This window comes from Marmota flaviventris, chromosome 12, assembly GCF_047511675.1.
Source record: "Marmota flaviventris isolate mMarFla1 chromosome 12, mMarFla1.hap1, whole genome shotgun sequence".
Taxonomy (NCBI): domain Eukaryota; kingdom Metazoa; phylum Chordata; class Mammalia; order Rodentia; family Sciuridae; genus Marmota; species Marmota flaviventris.
Genome location: NC_092509.1, coordinates 100413868 through 100436573, shown reverse-complemented (window position 1 = coordinate 100436573; position 22706 = coordinate 100413868). Strand labels below are relative to the sequence as shown.

The 22706-nt window shown below is 42.7% G+C and overlaps 1 protein-coding gene across 1 annotated transcript in view; it reads left to right on the top strand.

Moving 5' to 3' along the window:
* Pappa2 (pappalysin 2) overlaps window positions 1-22706 on the top strand; it is a 243875-nt gene that overhangs the window by 8508 nt on the left and 212661 nt on the right. Inside the window, exon 2 of the mRNA XM_027935059.2 lies at window positions 17029-18100. Within this exon, the coding sequence (XP_027790860.2) occupies window positions 17029-18100 (1072 nt within the window). The remainder of the gene's footprint in view (window positions 1-17028; window positions 18101-22706) is intronic.

The following is a 22706-nucleotide window of genomic DNA, read 5'->3' as shown; positions in this document are numbered from 1 at the left end:
TGCTGTCCCTCGAAAATCAAATGGTCTGCTGTGGCATCACTGGTGAGTAGGACTTTGTCACTGCGAATGTCTGATAAAGCATGAGGTCTTGGAGAAATGTGCTGTTGTCCTGCACAATCAGAAGACATGCCTGGACCTTTGATGCCAAGGCCCCTGCAATCCCAGGGAACTTTACTGGTTGAAATGGGGACTCTTGTCAAGCTCTCTTCTCTAGCTTCTTGAGGGTATCCCAAGATGGATTCTGTCTTTCATGAACTGGTATCTGCATTTGGGGAGCTCATCTTTGATCCAGAGTACATTACTTTATGTTATCTCCCACCTTATGAATGCTGAATTACAGGCTTATGGGGGACACTCAGCCACTCAGAAAAAGCCACAGTGTACCAGATTCTGATACAGCAGAATCACAGTGTACCAGATTCTGATATAGAAAGAAAAGAAGAGAAACAGAGCAGGGAGGAAGATGGAGCCCACATAGCTCACTTATGATGCCAGGGCTTTTTCTGGTCTTGCCCCAGGTGAGAGCCTGGGCCCACTCTGTTAAAGGATTGGTGTCTAAATCAATTGGTGTCCCAGGCTTCTATCTAGGACTTTGGAGTTGAGCTATTTTCTGGGGTGTGTGGGGGGTAAGAGGGATTTCCATTGAACATGACATCCTACTCATCACTCTGCAGCTTCAGTGCCTACCACCTGTAATTAATCTCCCTCTCATCATTCCCCCAACCTTCAGTTACTGTGAAAGAATCTCCTAAGTCCTTTTGATCCCAGAGAGACAATGTAGTGAGTGAGGTTTAACCGACCCAGACCCAGGTGGTAACATGGTTACTCATTCCCCATCCTCTTTGAGCCTTGTATTTACTCTCAGAATTTGGGATGAGATAGAAACCCATAAGGACTCTGGGTGCAGTTCTAGAGTGAAGTACATCTTTATGTTAGAAATACTCAAGAGTGACAGAGGCAGGGCTGGAGAATAGGACTCACCTACTTTCATTGGGCTTTTGGTAGCCCAAATAAATTCACCAGCAATACTACATCCTTGATCACCTCTGCTTACTCCTCTGTGCACTTCTTTCTTGTTCCTCTGAGCATCTAATTCATTCAGAACGTGTATGCCAGGAGGTCTGGCTCCTTCTCTTTCCTGTTTTAGTTCATGCCTTGAGGAGGCCAAATAAACACCTTATTTGGTGTTTATTAAGAGGAAGGCAACACCTTAGTCTGGATCCTGAGCCTCATATGCCAAATATCCATGCTTTGGTTCCTGATGTCATAAACAAGTACATAAATCCTGGGCTTCTGCCCCGGAATACATGGAATTAGGTTACTCTGGGGGCGCATCAAATCTGTTTCTGCTTGTGTTGTACACACCCTTGTCCTAGCACCTTCCAGAAGCATATTTCAATGCCAAGTTCATGTTCAGAAAGTAACAGCATTCTTCCCTTTCCATGTTTACTACCTGCTTTAAAACAATCCTCCTTTTTGGATTTTTTTTCTTAAGGAGGAAATAAAGCTCAGTAAGCAATCAAAAACATCTCAGTTCTCTTTACGAGTCAGAAGTGAGTGGTAAAGAAAAGTGGTTCTGCTCAGATATTCAATATGGCAACTGGAACCCAAAGACTCAGAGCATTCTGAAGTTGAGGTATTGCCATGACAACCAGCTAGGATATCAAGACCAGTCATTGTGCCACATTTCTGGATTAGAAGTCTAGTTACTTGATTATAGAAGTCACAGAGCTTAAAAGTTAGTGGATCAATCAGTCATCATTTAGGTCCTGACACAGCACTTGCTAAGTTTCATACATGTAATTGGTGCACATTCTGGACAGGAAATTAAAGAAGTACTTTGGTTCTATAATACATTTATTCATTTGCTCAACATTATTGAGCTTCTATTAGGTGAATTATGAAGCACATAATTAGCCACATGCTGGGAAATCAAGAACTGCTAAGACAGAGGCTCACCTGAAAGGTGCTCATGGTCTGGTGGGTGGCTTCCAATAAATGGATTATTACATCCTGGTTTGTGGAAGTGGCCAGACTTGTTTTGATGAGCCCAAGAAGGTAACTGGAGAGACAGAGGAAGGGCTGGAAGATGGTAGAATTGGGGGTGGGGGAGATAAAGGAAGTCAGACAGTCAGGCAGCGCTGGAACACCAAGCAAGCCTGCAGACCTGAAGTGGGTTCTTTGGACCTTGAGTTCAAGAAGCACTGATGACTTTAGAGAGGGCAGTTTTGCTCTAGAGGTGGCAGCCAGGAGGAGAATTGACATTATAGTATATAGAGATATGCAGAAGAGAAGATGGATAAAGACAGATAGCAGGTCTAGGGCACTACATACAGACTTTCAGCTAGGAAGGAAGACATTAGGAATAGAACCAGGCTCAGAGAGGTTTCATTTTGTGGTGAAAGATTCAAGACTCAGGCCTGTTATTAAAGAACTACTAACTCAAGTGGGAGACAGCATAAACCAAGAAAAATATCAGAAGATAAATATAAAGTAAAGCATGCATATGCAAACTCAATCATTCCAAGAATTATTGCAGATATTATTCCTTGACAAATATGTCTGTAGTACTTACTCTGTGCCAGGCCCAACAGCAGTCAGTTCACAAATATCAATTCAAGAACTCCTCAAGGGAAGAAATGGAGAAACTGAAGCACAGAGAGAAATAAGACATGACTTAAGGTCACACGGCCAGCCCATGCAGAGCCAAGCTTTGAACCTGGGTGTTTGTCCCTAGAGCTCATGTTCTTCTCTACTTTGTGATACTGTCTCTAATTTTTTACAGCAGGAGAAATAAGGAGTGAAGGGCCCCAACCTGCTCAACTGAAGCCCTCTTATGTCTTAAACCTACTCTTCTGTTTCCTACAGGTCAATGAAGGGCCCTACCATGCTGCCTAGGTCTCTGGGAGTCCCTGTCTTGCTTTGTTGCCCCACACCCTCTACCACATCACATACAATACCACTAATCAATCACCAAATGATGTCTGGTTTGCCTCTGCACTATATTTTGGCCCTTCTATGTTCATCCCTATGGCCTGTAGCTCCTGGAGAAGTTAATTCATTCTTCATGTATTTGACTGCAAACTATCTGAGCTTTCTCAAAAGCAAAGCAGCTCAAGCTGAAGCTCATGACCTTCATGACCTTCATGTCAAATGGCACTCTACTTACCTCCTCAAGTTCACACTGGCCCCTAGGCTAGGCATACACTTGCACACCTACATGTATACATGTGCATACATCCATGCACATATATATGTATGCACACCCATACACACACACACATGAGCATACACACACACATGAGCATACACACACTCATGTACATATGTGCACACCCATATGTGTACACATGCACACATATATATACAAGCACACTTTCATATGCTTACTCTCACATACACAGCCTCACACACAAGCAGACATTTACAACCATGATCAAATACATTCACAAGCATGTATCCCTTCAGTTTAACTTCTAACAGCACCAAACCGTTGTTATGGCACAGATATATCATCTCTTTCTGGACTTGGGCTCTGATGTCTGCCCTTTGTCTAATGGTAAACCATTCCCCAAAACCATATTCACCTGTCTGTCTCTTGTTTAACATCTGAGTTTTCAGATATCTCTTCCCAGAAATTGACCTTGATCTTCCTAGAGACTGATCTAGGTTTGTTCTCCAGTGTGTTTTCCTGGGACCCTTACTCTGCTTTATCAACATACTTAGAAGAACTTACCATAATTTCCATTTTGCTTTTGTTCATGAGATACATACTCATTGAGCTCCTGCTGAAAGCCAGGCAACATTCTGGGCAAAGGCATTAAACAGACAGATGCGGCCCTACCTCCTGGTCATTTCTATCCCAAACTAACTCCCCAATCCTCACTATAAGCCTTCTGGGACCAGGGCTGTACCTGGCTCATTGCCGCATCCCTAGCACCTTGTGCATGGTCAGATAGTAACAAATAACTCTTCCAATAAATATTTGACAAGAAGGTGAATGAATAAGTAAGCCACTAAGGAATCAGTCTTACAAACTGTAAAGTGAATTATTCTATTTGAAAGTAGGCAAGGAAAGCCTGGTAATCTTAAAGTTCTATTGATTTGGAAGATGGTCAAGATATTTGAAATTTCCTCACTAATAATTAGAAGGAGCACTTATCCTCTGCCTCAGCTCCTCCCTTTTCACCCAGAATATATTTATCCTTGATAAATATTGACTGGAAACTAATCTAAAAAAATCTCATGTAATTTACAACTAGGCTTAACCAAGATTATTTCCAAAATTTCAGAAATTCGCTTTAAGTGCTTCTTTGGATTTGCATGCATACATAGTCTCTTTCTCATTATCGAGGGGCTTTTGTGTGTGTTTGTGCACTGTTCCCTCAGTGGAAGTGGAGAAGGGCGCCTCTAGAACCAGCTTGATGAAGAAGCCAGCAAGGACCTAGGCATGTTCTTTAGGCTTCAATTCTTTCCAGGGCTATTCCTTTTCTAGTCCTTTTAAAATTTGGGATTTTTATAAATTTTTTTGTGGGGGTAAAATCCTTTTAATGTATTCATTGGCAGTTCCTAGATCAGTTTAGTTTTTATTCAGACACTCACTAGTTCCTTTATTCAACAGATGTTTATTGAGCACAAAGTAGGTATTCAATAACTAATTTAGAAAGGAACTCCAACTGCACACAGAATAATTATAAACACTAACCACAGTAGAGGTCTATTTTAGACATTGTTTGTTTCAAGGCACATTAATAATTTGGAATAATTACACAATAGAATATCCTTATAATCCTGATGGTACAGCTGTGGCATGGATCCTAAAGGAGGAGGTCATCCTAGCAGGATTTCCTTCCTGGGTGTGGCAGTCTTGTTGGGCCTTTGAGCAGAGTGTAGGATGTCACTTGATTGACCTCATCCAGGGGCCAGCCTAGTCCACTGGCAGAGAAGGGGACACTAGGTAGTCATCCCACCCTCTCTGCCTCTTTGCCTGTCTGCTCTCAGCATTTCTGGGGCCTGAACAGTGACAGTGTGCCGCTGCATGCTGCAGAAACCCAGGCGCCAATGGGGGAGGCAACTGCTGCCCTTGCATTCCTGGGTACCTCCGTCAACATCATCCTCCTAGCCTGCCTCCTGCCAGCATGCAGCCTTCCTGCTCTTCAACACAGCATGCTGTGCTTCCCCTTTCAACCTCCTATATGCAGCAGGTGTAGCCTCTGATCACCTGTAGGCTTTGGGGGGCACCTCTGGCTTCCAGTCACCTCTATCCTTCAGCATGAGGTGCGTTCCTGAGCCAGGCACCCCTTTCTCTCCCCTCCACATGGCCTGCTCATTACCAGTTCCTGATCTTTGTGCAAGCTGTCCCCTTGTCTTCATGTCATGCATCAGTCTCACTGTCTGTCTAAATTCATTTCCTACATGTAGTGGGTAGGAATGCTGAGCCTGGGGTCTGATTGTATTGGGCTCAGGCTTTTTACTAGCACTATTCACTTGGCAAATTCAATCCCCTCATCTGCAAAATCGAAGCAGAGGTGATTTCTGTCTCAAAATTGTTGTGATGTTTTAAATAAGTTAAAATGAATTGGAGGCTTGGAGCAGTGCCTGGCACACAGTGAGTACTTGTTGGATGTTGGTTGCTGTTTTTATCATCTGTAGAGCTCTGTGGCACACAGGGACCAGAGCTGGCTGTCAGGACATTCATAGCCCTGGCTCATGTTACCCTTTCCCGTGGCCTTCCCTGCCCATTCTAGTTCCGCATACTCTCCTTCTCCAGAACTTTTATTGCATGGATATCTATATGATACAATTTATCATGTAATTGTAATGAAACCTGATTAATTGGATTTCATCTAAGCAGACTCCTTAACTATGTTTTAGCTATTGTGCTTTTTAGGAGACATGGGTACATGATAAAAAGATGAGTTCAAAAGAGGAATCCATTGGGAAAAGACCCAGCCCATTAACATGTGGGTTCAAACCAATCCTTTCCACCTTCTATAGCCACAGCCAAGGAAGGGTGGGGTAGTAAGAAACAGTTCTAGCTATGACCTGAAAACCCTTCTGCAGTAAACCTAGAGACAGAGATTCCAGGCAGTCTGTCCATGCAACAGACAACCCATCCCAGTCTCCACTTTGCAAACGGGACAGTGAGGCACAGAGAGTGAAAGGCATCTTCCTGATGCTACACAGGAGCAGGCTGAGACTATGCTCCCAGGTTTCTTGCCTTCTAATATGATGTGATTTCAACTCTTCCAGGTTGCCTTTGCTTGATTTAAATCTCTCATTGGAAAGCAGAGAAAAATGTTTTTTAGGAAGATTTTTTAGTAAGAAAATGAAACAAACAAAACTGATGAAGACCATAGTCCTCATTTGACCTGAAATGCCAATAAAATTGATCACTATTTTCCTTTGTTCTTTGTCATTCTTACTCAGGAGCTAAGTGGCCAAGCTATGTCACCACAGGGGGTTTACTCCTGGAGCCAAATTTAAGTGTCTTCTTTGAACACTGGGCTCTATAGACTCACCTGGGTTCAATTTGGAAACACACACTCTGTCCTTCAGTTCCTCCAGACTTTCACACTGGTGGAAAAGGGGCAGTGAGCATTTAGTATATGACTGCCCCAGTATTTGGTGTGTGTGGTCTCTGGGTCAGCAGCCTCAACTTGTTCCCTAGAAGGCAATCAGAGTCCTCTGGGTTACTTGTGATGGCATAGAGGAGGCAAAAATGCTCAGCTATTATTAAATGAGCAGAGAGGGTATACAGTGGATGACGATAAGACACAGCGGGCTAATGCTGGCAGAGTAAAACAGTGTCTCACTTTAGAAACCCTCAGCCTCCAAGCAATCGGGAGGTTGTTTCCATTGCAAGAGGGTCTCCTGCAGGCTTGCTTTACATAGTGACTCCTATCATTGGGTATGTATGTAATATTATTTAAGCACTTCTTAAGGTAGTGTTGATTCTATGAATTGTACTTGGTAAAATAAATGCCAGAGTAAATTTCTGAGAGTATCCAAATTATTTATTTGGTAGAGGAGCAAAATAACAGAATTGGTGGTGGTGGTGGTGGTGCTGCTGCTGCTTAGTAGCTGTAAGAGAGACTTCTTGGGCAGCCCTTGATAGAGATAGAGTCAGGCTGGGGAAGAAGGGTGATGGCATCCTTCTGTGAGTACCACTCTGTCCTTCCCAGGATGGGCAGGTGCTGGGGTAACTTATCAAGGTGAAGCATATTCTAGACTCTCAGGTGTATGATTTGGTGTGTGATTTGGTGACTCTATCTTCATGATCTACCTTTTGCTTTTGAGGATTTTTCAAGCACATAGTTTCCTAGTTTTGTTAAGGAGGAAAGCCAGCTTGATTGGCAGAGCAGCTATCCATGTCTGTTTCTCTGCTAAGGAACATTAGTTCAACCCTTCCTTCCGGACCACACTAGCTGACCACTGGGCACCAATGTCTTGTTGAAAGAATTCCAGAGTCACAAGACCAGCAAATCCCATTGAGTGCTCAGGAAATTTCATACTGCTTGTTCTCAGAGGTTATATAAAATGGTCAAAATAGAATTACAATAAGTAGATAAATAAATACATATGTAAAATCCATGTTTAAAATTACACTGAAGACTGTTCTCTTTCTCTGTGTCTCTGTCTGTCTCTTTTTCCTGATGGCAATGATTAAACATAAGGAGCATTACAATGCTTATTCAATTTTGGTTATCTATTTATTTTCTTATGTGGGGAAAGATAAATTAAAGTTGCTAAATGTTCTGAGATAATGGGTGATATCAGGCAAAATACTGACTTGAGAGGAAACTGCCCAGAAGAGTCATGAGGTGGCAAGTCTGATGGTGGCTCAATTCTTCTTAGTCCCTCCTAGGTAACAGAGAAGGAGATGGAAAGCCAGCATGGTTTTATACCAGTACTGGGGGCAGAGATGTGCTGGCCAGATTGGTAACTGCTCCTACTATGGGGAGTAAGCGGTATAGAAGGTAGGGGAGGATTAAGAGATATTTTTCTTTGTTAAAGGTCATGGAGTTTTTAGTGTCTTGTGACATATTTTCAGTTGGGAGGATGCTCTTTTGTGGATTTAGTCCATTAATGTATTACTTATTCCTACATGGGCTAGATGTCAGCCTGACACAATGGGAGTGTGGAGAGCATAAGGCTGGTTTACAGCTTTCACCAGGCTTATTAGACTGTTGAAGAGATAGGGCTAAATATGCAAAAAGGCTAGCAATGATATTAGCAGAGAATAATGTGATTGCATGCTTAGTAAGTACTGAGCACTCTTTTGTTTTGCATGTGTGCATTCATTTAACCTTCCCCAAGTGAGGTATGGTTATGACCTCCACTTGCCGTGGATGAGGAAGTGAGGTTTGGAGAAGTGCACCAGGTTACTCAGGGTGGCAGGACCAGTGTATGTGATTGATCTAGTTTCTTGAGCTCCATAGCCTGATCTTCCAGCTACAACAGATTTAGCTATCTTTTTGGTTTTCAGTTGGCTGCTAGGTTTCTAAGGCCTTGGAGAATCTGGAGAATTTGGGAAAGGGGCAGGATTATCCTAAGAGATACTCAGAAAGCTTCTGAAGGCACTGGTCATTCTTGGCAAGGCATGTTACAACTCTAGGTCGACTACTTGGTCTCTCTCTCTGTGGGTCGCTTTCGCAGCAAGAAAACAGTAACATAGGCACGGGGGTAGTCATTGCCAAGCCCCAAAGCCATGTGGCTTCTTGCTTGGTGGCAAGGTAAGCTTCCTGGAGAAGGAGGTTCCTGTTGCCTCAGACTCATTTCAGGGTCATGGCAGCACTGGGCCTGGTTCTTCACAACTATGGGCTTCACAGGGACCTGAGCCCTTTGCTCTATAGATTTTTCTGGAAATGTAAAATTCCTTTACTCAACCTCAAGGTTATGTAGAAATGGAAATGGTCAATTTACTATTTAACTGCTAACTTATTTTTGTCCTTACACTTTTCTTATTCTAATCTTCCAACAAAATTCGATTATCTCACTTTTTCTACTTAAAATCCTTCAGGATGAGCAGACTTAGAGAGGTTATTTATTGTAGAAATTAAAAAATATTTTTCTATGAATCTGAATTTTTGAAATAGACACATTTATTATTTTAAATAATTTGGATTAGAGTATATATGTTCTTTCAGAATTTACCTTGTTTTCTAATAAATAAGCTGTGAACATTTTCCTGGTCCTTAAATATTCTTCAAAAGTATGATTTTTTTTAAATGGTAGGGTGCTACGGAATGTCATTTTTCTGTGATTAAATAATGTTGTGACCATCCTGTAAATATACCTCGCAGACTGTTTTCCTGAAGAGGAGTCTTAGGACTGAAATGCTGGGGCTGGAGGGCCTGAATGTTTTGGGAAATGATTTTCAAATGGCTCTCCAGAATGGTTTACCAAGTTTCTCTCTCTCCAGCAGTGCACGAGTGTGCCTTTTTTCTCCACCGTATCATCTAATCTAGAGACTATTGCTGTTCTTTCTTTGCCAACTTGAGGGATGAGAATTTTTATCTTGTCTTCATTTGCATTTCTTTGACATTGAACACTTGAAATTCTTATTTCCACTTGAAATTTTTATTTCTTATTTTCCCTCTCATGTCTTCACACCCACTATGCTCCCTCCTCCATTGTTGGCACCCAATATTGTGCAGGTAATAAGTAAGCAAAGAGAAGTGTCCCAGTTGATCACTAGACAGACTTGTCCATGGTGTGTGTTTGCATCTCTGTGTGTGTGTGTGTGTGTGTGTGTGTGTGTGGTGTGTGAAATAAGTGAGGTGAAGCTGGGAGTCCAGGAGGCTCACCTGGGAATGTGAACTGTAATATAGTCACTAGATGAACCTTTATCCATCATTCGCTGCTGACAAGGCCTGTCCTTAGAGACACAGTCTGCTTTGGTTTGGAGTCCTGCTACTGAGGGGCTGGAAGTCGTAGCTTAGCTGCTGGGCATCTGCATGGCATGCGTGTCCTGGGTTGGATCCCCAGTACCAACAGAAAAATAAAACAACAACCAACAAGCCAAAACACAAAACAAAGCTGAAGGGCTAGCTCAGTGGTAGAGCTCTTGCCTAACAAGTGTGAGGCCCTGGGATCCATCTCCAGTACTGCCCCAAACAATCAAACAAAGCAAACAAACAACCAAACAACCACCCCTCACCCCGACCAATGACAAGGGCTATAGCAACAGCTGCTGCTCAAAGTGTAGTCTGGGGCCCAGCACATCAGTCCCCTGGAGGCCTGTGGGAGGTGGGATTTCAGGCACCACAGATTCCACATACTTTAATTCCTGGGCTTTTCATAGCCCTGGTAAAATCAAAGAAGACTGGAGCCTCTGGTCTGAAGCCTCATCTTCCGGGACATTTGTATGCCATTTCAGCCTGACTTTCATGAGAGTGCTTCTGATACTAGGTAGCACACAAGGTGAGTGTGCTTTGGAGTCAGCCCCTTGCCCTGCCCACACCCCCAATCAGTCACAATAATATCTCAGAGAAGCTAACGCGTAATGTCACCATGCCAGAAACTGTTAACTACACTTCTACAGGTGTCACACATGGGTTGCTTTTCCTGAATTGTGAACTCCTTTAGGTTCTTCTCCCCCATCTTGTCCTTCTTGTGTTTTCTTGCTCACTCAGGCAGTTTCAAAGCAGCCCTGCCCTCTCCCTGCAAACCTGCCTCATGGACCCCCACCTTGTGCATGGGTGGCCTGTGGAAAGCCAGGGAAATCCCCTCCACCGGGTTCCTATCATCTTTGCACACAGGAGACCATGACTAAAGTGAGAAGTGCTCCATAAGGCGAGGACGAATAATCTGTGGCAAAGATGCCAGTGAAACCATCCCCAGGAGGCTCCCACTCCGCGCTCTAATTCTTAAATCCTTGGACTCATAAATGAAAATCTGAGCCTACTCCTGTCTTGAGGGAGAATTATCTAGAGCAGCTGAAAAACACCTCCCTGGGCTCTCTCTGTCCTACTCTTCCTGCTCATGGTCCTGCTCTCTGCCAGGTGTGCGGGGTCTTTGATGAATGGCTTCTCTCCTTCTCCTTTGTCCTTTTCATCCCCCTCATCCTTTCTGGCAGGGGTGGAGTAGGTCTGCAGAAGCAGCGCACTTCTGTGGGGCAGCCCCAGCCATGACATCCTGAGAAAGGACCCTGCCTTGCAGCAGGCTGATTCATGGCCATGACCTACCCTGGCCTTGTTTTTTGCTCATTTTCCTCCTAAAAACAAACTTGCACCACACAGCATGTTTTTTGAGTTACCAGAATGGATGACACCATGTGTGACTACTCTGTTTTGCTGAGTGGAGCCTCTCCTTCTTGGAAGCTGCTGGGGCTTCCTGGAGGAGCAGGGTTCTCACTCCTGACTAATCCTCTAGAGGCACAGAGCAGAGCTCCACTGGGGCCATTTCCTGGATGTGAGCTTCCCTCACTGTTTCTGCCTGGCCTTACCTTCTGTCAGCTGGGCTTGATGCTGAATGATCTCATCTATCAGACTCTGCATGGACAGATGTTCCCTCGATGGTGGGCCTCTGTCTTACCACGGTGTTGTCATTCACCTGAGTAGGGTTCAGAAGGAAGCAGTTTCTTATGTGATGGCAGGAAAAGCACACCCAACCCTCTGGGCAGTGTCACCATCTGTAGCCACAATGAGAACCTGTGAGACCCTGTGGTGCATTTCTCTCAGTCACATGCAATTGCAGGGCAACCAGGGACCTCCAAGATTGGTGGAAACACTCTTCCTCTGGGTCAAGACCCTCATTACTCAATGTGACTTCCATAGCAGAATGGGAGCAATGAAAGAACAAAACCCTGTTCTCCCTTGACCCTGGAGGAAGTCCACTGATGTCGAAGAGAGGCTCTTGTCATCAAGGAACTCTCAACTTGCTTGTTTGAATAATAATAAAGAAAATATCAGCAGGACACAGGGCTCAGCAAACGGCAATAGAAAATCCCTTTGATGAGGGCAATGAGGGAGGACTTCTCAGAATTTTGGAATGACATGCCTATAGATGGCAGACATTTCAGACAATGAGGCAGACAGGATATCATTTCTGGGGCTGGGATGTTAGTGTTTGGCATGTTAGTGTTTAGGAAAATCGTGGTGCCAGGAGCACATGTGGACTAGGGAGGAGGGATTCAGTTTTGGAGAGGCGTAAGAGAATGGGGCCTCAGAGCACTGGTCTCAGCATTGGGCCCATGTGGCCTTTCAGAATGAGGCAATTTGGCTTTCCCTTTGTTGGAGTTCTTTGAAATAAGCTGAAATACAGATACTTCTCTGCTTTTAGGAAAATAAAGGGATGAGATGGTGCTTTTCCCTTTTGCATAAAATAAGCATGCCAAAGCTGTGGATTCCTGAAAGATCTCAGATTGTTTTTTCTTGCCTAATAATTGACTTTTACAACTCCTGGAGTAGAGAACGCTCTTCTCTTCATTCTGGTGCCAGGAGCACTGTAGATGCATCACTCTTCCTATCTGGTCTTATCAGGGAACTCCATTCAGACAAAACCAACTGACAGAAGGTGTCAGGAGGGAAGGCGATGATCTGGTAGAGAATTAGGAGTTCCACTGGCAGTTCCGCTAGAGCAGTGGCCAGGTGGGAGCAGCTCCTAGATGGACCATCCTACTTCCTATTTTTATGACATTCTCTTCAAGCACAGATTCTTTTTCTACTAGTTACATACCTAGTGGGGAAACCAAGGACAAAAAGGAAATAGAGATGGCCTGAGGGGAGTCTTCAGTGAATCATCTTCTTGTTACCATCTCCCACTTTGCTCACAGTCCTGGCTTCAGGATAACAAACTCCCTCTGCCTCTGGGTCTCCTAGAAGTAACTACTGACTCTTGTATATCACAAAAGACCCTGTGGGGCCACCCCAAAATTCTACCAAATATTCATTGAGGCAGCCTGTCAACTTAGGCTCTGGCTAACAGGAAGATGTGAACTGTTGTGCCCACCACTCTGTTTTCTTCTCCAAAATATTTTTGGAGAAATATGTACATATGGATGTAAATTTGTGCATTTTTAAAAGATTCAGATCCCAGTTATCTTCCAGTAGTGATGTACAAATTTATTAATGCTACATGTCACTTTTTTAGTTTCCAAATAACAACAGCTAAACATTTTTGGTTTAGTATTTGAAATATTTTAGTGCAGTAAAAAGGACATTTAATTTTTGATCAAATAAAATTAGTTTTGGTCCTGTCTCTGTCACTTGCTAGATGTGACTGTGAGTCACTTGCTCAGTTTTTGGTCTTTAAGGGAAGATACTGAAATCCAGCTCATAGATTTGTGGTACAGTTTAATAGGATTGTTACATGATCAGTGGTTGGAGCATAGTAGACATCCAAAGGGAGACAGTTTGAATCTCTATTTTTTTCTTGGCATAAGCAGCAGTTCTCCTGAGTGCAAAGAAAGACCATAAGAAGTGGAAAGAAGCAAGGTTACTCCCATATAGAAGCCACACCTTGCGATTTCTCCATTTGACATTGTATGTGAACCTCTACTATGACAGTCACACTTCAGTAGAGGTTTTCATAATCAGTCTGGAAGAATATATTCCAATTTTAGAAGAGGACTTTTTCCTTGAGGAAAGTTGACTCTATATTTCCAAATGCTGGTTTTAGTAGAGAACTGGATACAAATGATTTTTGTGGAGGACACATATGAGTGTATTATTCTTTTAAGATACCCATGGTCTCTAAATGTGATTTCTGGAGCTGGGGGCAGTAATACAATAGAAGAGATATGCTCACTTTATTTACTTTCTTTTTCTTCTAAACTCAGTTTAAATACAAGATAAGGTGTTAAAACAAGTTTAAATTTAATGAATGTTGACATATAACAGAAGGTAGTTGTAAGCAAGAGATGAAAAAATTATTCTTAAAATTTTAAGATGATGTGGTCCGAATGTTTGGCTTCAACACCATCACCATCTTTTAAGTTACATCATTTGATCTGATTTTTCTAACGATGAGCTATCATAGTTCAGTGTGGTGTTGAGTGATTTCATAAATCATATTCATGATCTGTTTGTTCCCTCTGTTCTTCCCAAGAATGTGGCTTTGATGAATAAACAAGTTATAATGTGCTTGCTTCCATCACATGTACATCCAAAGTTATAAAATCGCAATGTTACACAAGCTCAGAGTTGCACCGTGGAGATGGTGCTGGCTTAAATGAAGTTGGTCTGTCAGCCCTCATAGTACTAGACTGAGAAGTCAGAGAAGTCTCCCGAATGTGGTGATTCTGTAACTTCCCTTTTAAACATATTTTGTCTTGTTTCTGTTTAATGAGGTAGAGAAAGCAGGCCTTGGAGTCCTTCTCAGGATATGTGGGGGCTGTGCAGCTGCAGCTGCTGTGACCCTAGCTTGTGGTTAAAGGGTACTGAAAAGCAGGTGTTGGATGGATGCATTTTGTGCCCAGGTATGATTGGTCACTGCTCACAAGTAGATGTCTTATTAAAGTCAAAACCCAGAGTGGAGGCAATATTTACCCTTTTTAAAATCACAGGAAAATCAGATCATCAGAAAAGCAGCCACATCTACTTTAGTCAGAGGGAAAAGGAGACCTCTGGCAGCTTGCATCTGCTTTCCTGTTTAGTCCTGCAGTGCTGGAAATGGCTCAGACTGGCTCACCAGAGCCAATTGTGTGTTTCTCTCTCCAGCCCCATGTCTATGACATCATGTGGTAACTTGAAATTGGCCATTGTGGGAGTAATTTACACCACAGAAATTGGCAAATGTGGCAAATTTGCAACTCAATGGTGAATTTTATAGTTTCCTTTGAGGAAAGTAAGTAGAAATAATTATTTTATTGATAATTAAATAGAAGTTTTTAAGTAAATTAAAGTGCTCAAAATGGTAACCAGATGCCTGGCAGATAATCAAGTCAATTATCTGGTAATTTATATGCCAAATGTAGTAATTTATACCCCAATTCATACACATACCTGTAAATGTAACATATATAAATTGGACTACCCAGTTCTTTTCCTAAAAACCAGCATATAGCTGACAAATTAGTACCTCTCTGGTACTTATTTTAAATACTGTAGCACACTCATTCACAAGTCAGCAGACACACATAATTAAGGCTCTGTAGTACTTATAAAAATATATGAACCAAGAAGAAAATATGAATCAGGAAGCTAAGTATCCATCTGAGCAGGCTTGCCTTACTTTTTGAAAATCTACCTAACACAAGAATTTTCAAAGCAATATTTTTAAGCTTCTTTAACAAATCTAGTCATAAAAACAGTAAAACCCAAACCCAAATGGGAGCATCTCCATCACATTATACGTAGCTTCTCATCATCAGTTCTACCAAGTATCGTTGTTGTTTGAATCACTGGGTCGGTTAGGAGCTGTCTTTGGAAAAAATAATTTTTATCTTTTAATTCACATGTAATTTACTTTGGGATAAGAACAGATATTCTGTTATTTATAAAAATACAGCTACTGCCATCAGAATGGGAAGCATCCTACTTGTAAATCGAGACCATCCATAGATGAGTAGTATTGGCTTGGACTATATAAAAGATCAAGGATAAATAAAATTCTTGTTCAACAGTCTGGGGAAGAAGGACTCTTGCTACTATTGCTGGGCACATGAATCTAAGGATAGTCGATTTCTCCCATTGTTTATTCATCAGATTAACAAACATTTATTATATATTTCCATGTCAGCGTATATTGCCTTCATTATCTTACAAATTCAAACCCCTGAGACTATAAGAAGAGGCCCCCCAGAAGACAGGGTGGGTTAATCAGCCACTGGTTGCTGGGAGCACTCAAGGTCTCCAGATTGCCTCTGGTTCCCTTGTGCCCATGGCTCTGACACATTAGACCATACTATACCCTCTCTTCCTGCCAACATAGCAGTGATTGGGTATCCGCAGGTATTCCTGCCTTTGTTCATTCAAATAGACTTAACAGTCCTGTGCCTGCTCTGAGCAAGGTGGTGAGGCAGTGAATGGCAGGGATCTTCATTTATCTGGGAAGTTCAGCTTGTGGTTATAGTGGGTGGGCAGTTTTGGGTATAGAACAGTCATTCTCATAATCAACTCCATGATTTTTTCAGCTGGGACTGATACCATTTTGCTTTATCTGGGAAACATTTGTTCCCTGGGATTGATAACCAAATGCCAAATGTTTTCTTTGATATAAGGAGGCTGGTTCTTAATGGGATAGGGAGAGGGAGCATGGGAGGAGTAGATGAACTCTAGATAGGGCAGAGGGGTTGGAAGGGAAGGGAGGGGGCATGGGGTTATTAATGATGGTGCAATGTGATGATCATTATTATCCAAAGTACAGGTATGAAGACATGAATTGGTGTGAATATACTATGTGTACAACCAGAGATATGAAAAATTGTGCTTTATATGTATAATAAGAATTATAATGCATTCCACTGTCATATAAATAAAAAATCCATAAATTTAAAAAAATTATTTTTGCCCATTGAGAGGTACTGCAAGAAATAGCAGGCTAGGAACAATGTTATGTATAGTCTTTGACAGACTCCTTGAGTCACCAACTCCTTATTTTCTCTATGAGAATCATCATTTTAATGTTCAATAGAGAAAAAAAAGACTTTTGGAGGGGACAGGAGATTACTGTTGTTTGCAAAATCAGGGACTGTCCACAAGACTTCTGAGGATTTGGAAAGGAGTTAGGATCAGTAAGGGAAGGCCAGGACTCAGAGCCCGGACACATGAAGAGTGTTCCTGATGAAGTGCTAAAGGATGGTTGTCATTTGCATTGGATACCCATTTTTCAGCTTCCATTTGGTTATTTAAAAATACCAGAATGGGCCAAACTGGGTGGATTCTCAAATCAGATTCCTTCTGATAATGGAAGCTGGCAGATGGTCTAATTTGGGATATGGACCAGCACTCCACGTGGGGAAACTGTATCACTCACTTTTTTTCCATTAAAACTCTATATTCTGGCCATTTACATGGGTTTTCTTCTCCTTTTCTCCATCTCCCTTTGTATCTGGTATGTCTCCCTTTGATTCTTCTTTCCCAGGCGTGTTTGATAACTGCACCCACACAGTCAATGATAAGGGATGGGCCCTGGGGATCCGCACAGGGAAGGACAAGGGAAGGCGAGACGCTCGCTTCTTCTTCTCCCTCCGCACTGATCGTGTGAAGAAAGCCACCATCATGACTGGCCACAGCCGCTACCAACCAGGTACATGGACACATGTGGCAGCCACTTACGACGGACAGCGCATGGCCCTGTATGTGGATGGCACCCGGGTGGCTAGTAGTCTAGACCAGTCTGGACCCCTGAACAGCCCCTTCATGGCTTCTTGCCGCTCCCTGCTCCTGGGGGGAGACAGCTCTGATGACGGGCACTATTTCCGTGGACACCTGGGCACTCTGGTCTTCTGGGCAACTGCCCTGGCACAAAGTCGCCTACAGCACAGTCCACAGCATCCCAGTGGGGTGGAGGAGTTGACCACCCTAATCCTGACGGCCAGTTTTGATCCTCTGAAGGAACAGTGGGTCCCCTTTAGGGATGAGAAATATCCCCGCCTGGAGGTTCTCCAGGGCCACCAGCCAGAGCCTGAGCTCATGTCACCGCTGCAGCCCCCACTCTGTGGGCAAACTGTGTGTGACAATGTGGAACTGATCTCCCAGTACAACAAACACTGGCCCCTTCGGGGAGAGAAGGTGATCCGCTATCAGGTGGTGAACATCTGTGACGATGAAGGTGGGCATCCCATTGTGAGCGAGGAGCAGATCCGCAGGCAGCACGAGGCGCTGACTGAGGCCTTCAGTCGCTACAACATCAGCTGGCAGCTGAGCATCCACCAGGTCCACAACTCCACCCTGCGCCACCGGGCTGTGCTTGTGAACTGTGAGCCCAGCAAGATTGGCAACGACCATTGTGACCCTGAGTGTGAGCACCCTCTCACCGGCTATGATGGAGGTGACTGCCGCCTACAGGGCCGCTGCTATTCCTGGAACCGAAGGGACGGGCTCTGTCACGTGGAATGCAACAACATGCTGAACGACTTTGATGATGGGGACTGCTGTGACCCCGAGGTGACTGACGTACGCAAGACCTGCTTCGACCCCGACTCACCCCACAGGTAAGGAAGTGGGCTTGGGTGTCCTCTGTATGGTGGGCGTTTCCAACATTGTTCTGCCCTTTGGCTTCACACTTTTTTTTTTTTTTTTTGGTACTGGGGATTAAACCCAGGGGCACTTTACCACTGAGCCATGTCCCAGCATTTTTCTTTTTCTTTTTTGAGACAGGGTATGGATAAGTTGTTTAGGGTCTCACTAAGCCACTCTTTCATACTTTATTGTGCTTTTAGGAAGGACTAGGTGTCATGTTAGGCAATTAGCGCCACAGAAGACAAGGGACAGTCTTCACAGAACTCAGGATCTGTGGAGCAGACAACTGTGTAGCATGTACCTGAGGCACAGGGGAGTGGAAGGACTCGCTCTACCTGACCAGGCCAGGATCTCAAGGAGAACAAACACGGCAGTTCATGATAGCAACCAGTCAATGCACTCCCTTAGGCGGTTCTTCCTGTGGTCACAGGGTCTTACCAAAGTCAGACAAATCCACGGAAACATCTCACAACTGCTTGGTCTTTGGTGAAGTTTGAGCAGTTCAGTGCATTCATGGGCACAAGCGTACTTTACACCTGGCCTCAGGTTCCCAAAGTCTTCTACTGTTCCCTGGTAATTTCCATTTGCCATGTGGCATCTACAGGGATCTTTTGTAGAGGGAAAATCAGATCCTGTAATTCCCCTTCTGACTTTTTCCTCACTGCACTTAATACCTAAATCCTCCTCTGGCTCACAGATCCTGCTGCAATCGGGCCCTTTCTACATGGCCAGCTTCTTCCTCTCTATCACTTTCTTTGCCCACATGGCACAGCCTTGCTGGCTGTTCTGTTCTGTTCTGTTTAATAGATGAATCTTCTTCCCACCCCCAAGGCTTTACCTTGACTATTCTTTTTGGAATTCTCTTTTCCTTGATCTTCCCTTGATGGGTTCTCTCTCATCATTCTAATATCTACCTGATCTACCTTCTACCTCCTGGGGTAGCCTTTCCCAACCCCCCAGTCTAAAGCAGCTATCCAATCATTTTTTTTGTGAGGGGGTTACCAGGGATTGAACTCAGGGGCACTTGATCACTGAGCCACAATCCCAGTCCTATTTTGTATTTTACTTAGAGACAGGTCCTCACTGAGTTGCTTATCATCTAATTTTAACCACCTGCCCAACACCACTTCAGATGTTTTTTCTATGCAATCATGTGTTTTTCTGTCTTTCCCGTTTGGATTGCTGATTCCATGAGAACAGGGGCCTTGTCTGTATTGTCTCTATGTTCCCAGTGCCTTGAACAGCCACCAATGTGGAATTATTTGTCTCATGTTTATTTTGATGAATGAATGCATCAGATGTATCTTCTGTTCTGAGACAGAAATAGATAAAAAGCTTCTCATTTGGTGTCTGATCCAGAGGCGGGGGGGTGGGTGTTGGAGAGAGGTTGGAAAGGAGGGAGTTAGGCAGTAAACCTGTTAATCTGTCTATGTGGACAAGGCGTCTCTAGTACAACTGGTACCTTTGTTGGAATTATGAAAAGGAACACCTAAGCTAAAGTGTAAGGCTGGCAGGTGGCAGGAGGACTGGCTCACAGCTCCCAGGGCCTGGCTGGCTGCCTTTCTGTTGGACATGATTTGTTCAGTAGTTCATGGTGTCTGTATCCACGGGCAGTCCTCCTGCTGTCAGTTAATACTAACAGACTGGCCTGTGGCTCAGGCACATGGTGTTGAGGACAGAGTGTAAGATTTGGAATCAAGGAACACAGTTAAATCCTAGAGCCCTTGCTACTGAACTGGTATGCAAGTTACAAAGGCACTTTTTGAAATTCAGGAGAGTTGCCTGCAAAATGGGGGTGACTACAGTCATACTTTGTATTGCTATTTATCTTAAGTTGTTTTGTGAATCAAATGAAATAAAGCACAGGGAAGTTTTACCTCTAAAATTTTCAATGTACACAAATAACATTAGTTAGTATTGTTAGAACTGACAAATGGAAAGTCTTTGGTTACATAATAATAATGCATAGGGAATTGATTACATTACAGAAATAGTTGCTTAAGAAAATTCTCTTTGGGTTTGGGTTTTAGATTTTGATAATCTTGAGCATAAGTTAAACCTCACCAATAGCAGTGGTTGACAAGTCTTAGGATCCCCAGGGAGATAGGGAAATTGGGCCTGTTCCCAGTTTTCCCCCAGCTCATTATAACAACCCACTGCTGTCCACCACTATAAGGAAACACCTGAGATAATCCCCTTCTAAGGAGAAAAGGTTTGCTTTGACTCATTGTTCTGGAGGTTACAGTCCAAGATTAGGTGGCCTTATCACTTGGGGCCCCCTACAAAGAAGCATATCATTGAAGGAGTGTGTGCCTGAGCAAACTGCTCACCTCATGAAGCAGTAACCAACAAAGGAAGAAGAAGAGACCAGGGTCTCACAATCCCCTCTGAGGGCATACCTGCAATGGCCCCCAGACCTTCCACTAGGCCCTGCCTTCAAAGGTTCCACCACATCCCAATAGCACCACCCTTGGGATCAAGCCTTTAACACAAGGACCTCTGGGGACACCCATCCAGACTACAGCAGTCTTTCAGGGTATACAGACATCATTTTCCTCAGGGTGGCCCTTTCCCTCTGCATTGTCCTTATCTGAGTGTTTACAATTCACTCCCCTCACTGCCTCTGAGTTGCCATGAGGGCTCGTCCCATTCTATCTGTAAAGCCAGAAGGCTTGTGAACATTTCTTCATATAGACTTTATTATCCTGACACAGAATATCTGCTTTGTGGAATTAAAGAAAATATATGATTTATTTTTGGTGGTACTGGGAATTGATTGAACCCAGGACCTTGCACATGTTAAGCATATGCTGTACCACTGAGCTATACTCCCAGTCCTAAATATTTATGTTTTGAGTGTTAAAAATATTAATAAATGCTTATGATAAAAAATACCAAGTCGTACCTAAAGATTTAGGAAGAACAAGAGACTCCTGCCTGATTCTCCCCCATTCTTTTCCACTCTCTAGCCTTGATGTCATCGGTAGGCAAATATAATTCTTTTACCTATCTCTTCTGTTGGTTACCTACATATCTCCAAATATATTTATAATGTTTAATTCATCAATATTAAAAATTGACTTGATCTTATGATACAGATGAGACCAACTCTCTTAAATTGTCTCTTTCTTTCCATATTTCCAATCAAATTATTTTTTTACTTTTAGTTGAGTCAGTATAGTCATCCATTGGTATCCCTAGGGAATTGGTTCCAGGACACGGGAATCTGCAGATACTCAATTCCCCTATACAAAAGGCATAGTATTTGTGTATAATATACACATATCTCTAGATTACTTTTAATACCTGATACCATGCAAATGTCATATAAATAATTTATTATATCTGTTGTAAGAATAATGACAGGAGAAAAGTTTATACATATTCAGTGCAGATACAACTTTTTCTCTACTATTTTTGATCCACTCTTGATTGAATCCACAGGTGTGGAACCCCTGGACATGGAGGGATGACTGTATGTGTATTAACATTACAGCAGTGATGTAGAACAAAATGTCACCCTATTTTCATTCTTGCACAACCTCTTCCCATCCCCTATCCTATACGTGTGTCTCTTCTCCCTTCTTACTTCTTTTCTTTCCTTCTTCCTTTTCTCCTTCCTTATTTTAGTCTTCCTTGATACCCTTAATTGTTTCTAAATGCTTTATCACACAATCTAATTGTATCTTTTTTTTTATACCAGGAATTAAATTCAGGGGCACTAGATCACTGAGCCAATCCCCAGCCCTATTTTTGAATTTTATTTAGAGACAGGTCTCACTAAGTTGCTTAGGGCCTCACCATTTCTGAGGCTGGTTTTGAACTCTTGATCTTCCTGTCTTAGCCTCCTGAGCCACTGGGGTATAGACGTGCCTGGCAGGTTTTTTTTTTTTTTTTTACACACTTAACCTGAAGCTTTCCCTTCTAGATCTTCTATTTTATTTTTCTAATATTGATTGGCCAGTTATCTTTAGGTAGGCTGCATACTTGTTCTGGGACTTCACTAATTTTTTGAAATACAGTCAATGTGTCCTGAATTACATGAATTTCTCTGAATTTACTACCTTATTTTACTGGAAAATACCCTTACGTAACTTTCTAAGAAAAGATGTTTTGGGCAAACTTCTCTGAAAATGACTTATCAAGAGTGTTTTTATTCTGCCTTTACAAAAAAACTGATAATTTGTCTTTGTATAAAATTCTGATTTAAAAAACATTTTCCCCAAATATTAAAGAAATTAATTTCCTCTAGAATCTATTCTGATAATTTATTATTTGGTCTTTTAAAACATGTATTCACACATTTTTCCATTTTGGAATCTTAAATATTATCCTTAGCCTCTTACTTTAGGGATCCCATGATAACTTTTCTAAGGGCTAACCTTTTTCTCTTCTATGAGCACTCAGTGTGTTTCTTCAGTTTGGACAACTGTGACCCTTATCTCTGAAAATTTTTCTTAAGTCATTACTTTGATATTTTTTAATTCTCTTTTCTTTGTTCTATATTTTCTCCTTGAGACACCTGGGGATGAATCTCCTGAATTAATTACCTTACTTTTTTCTCTCATGTTCTATCCT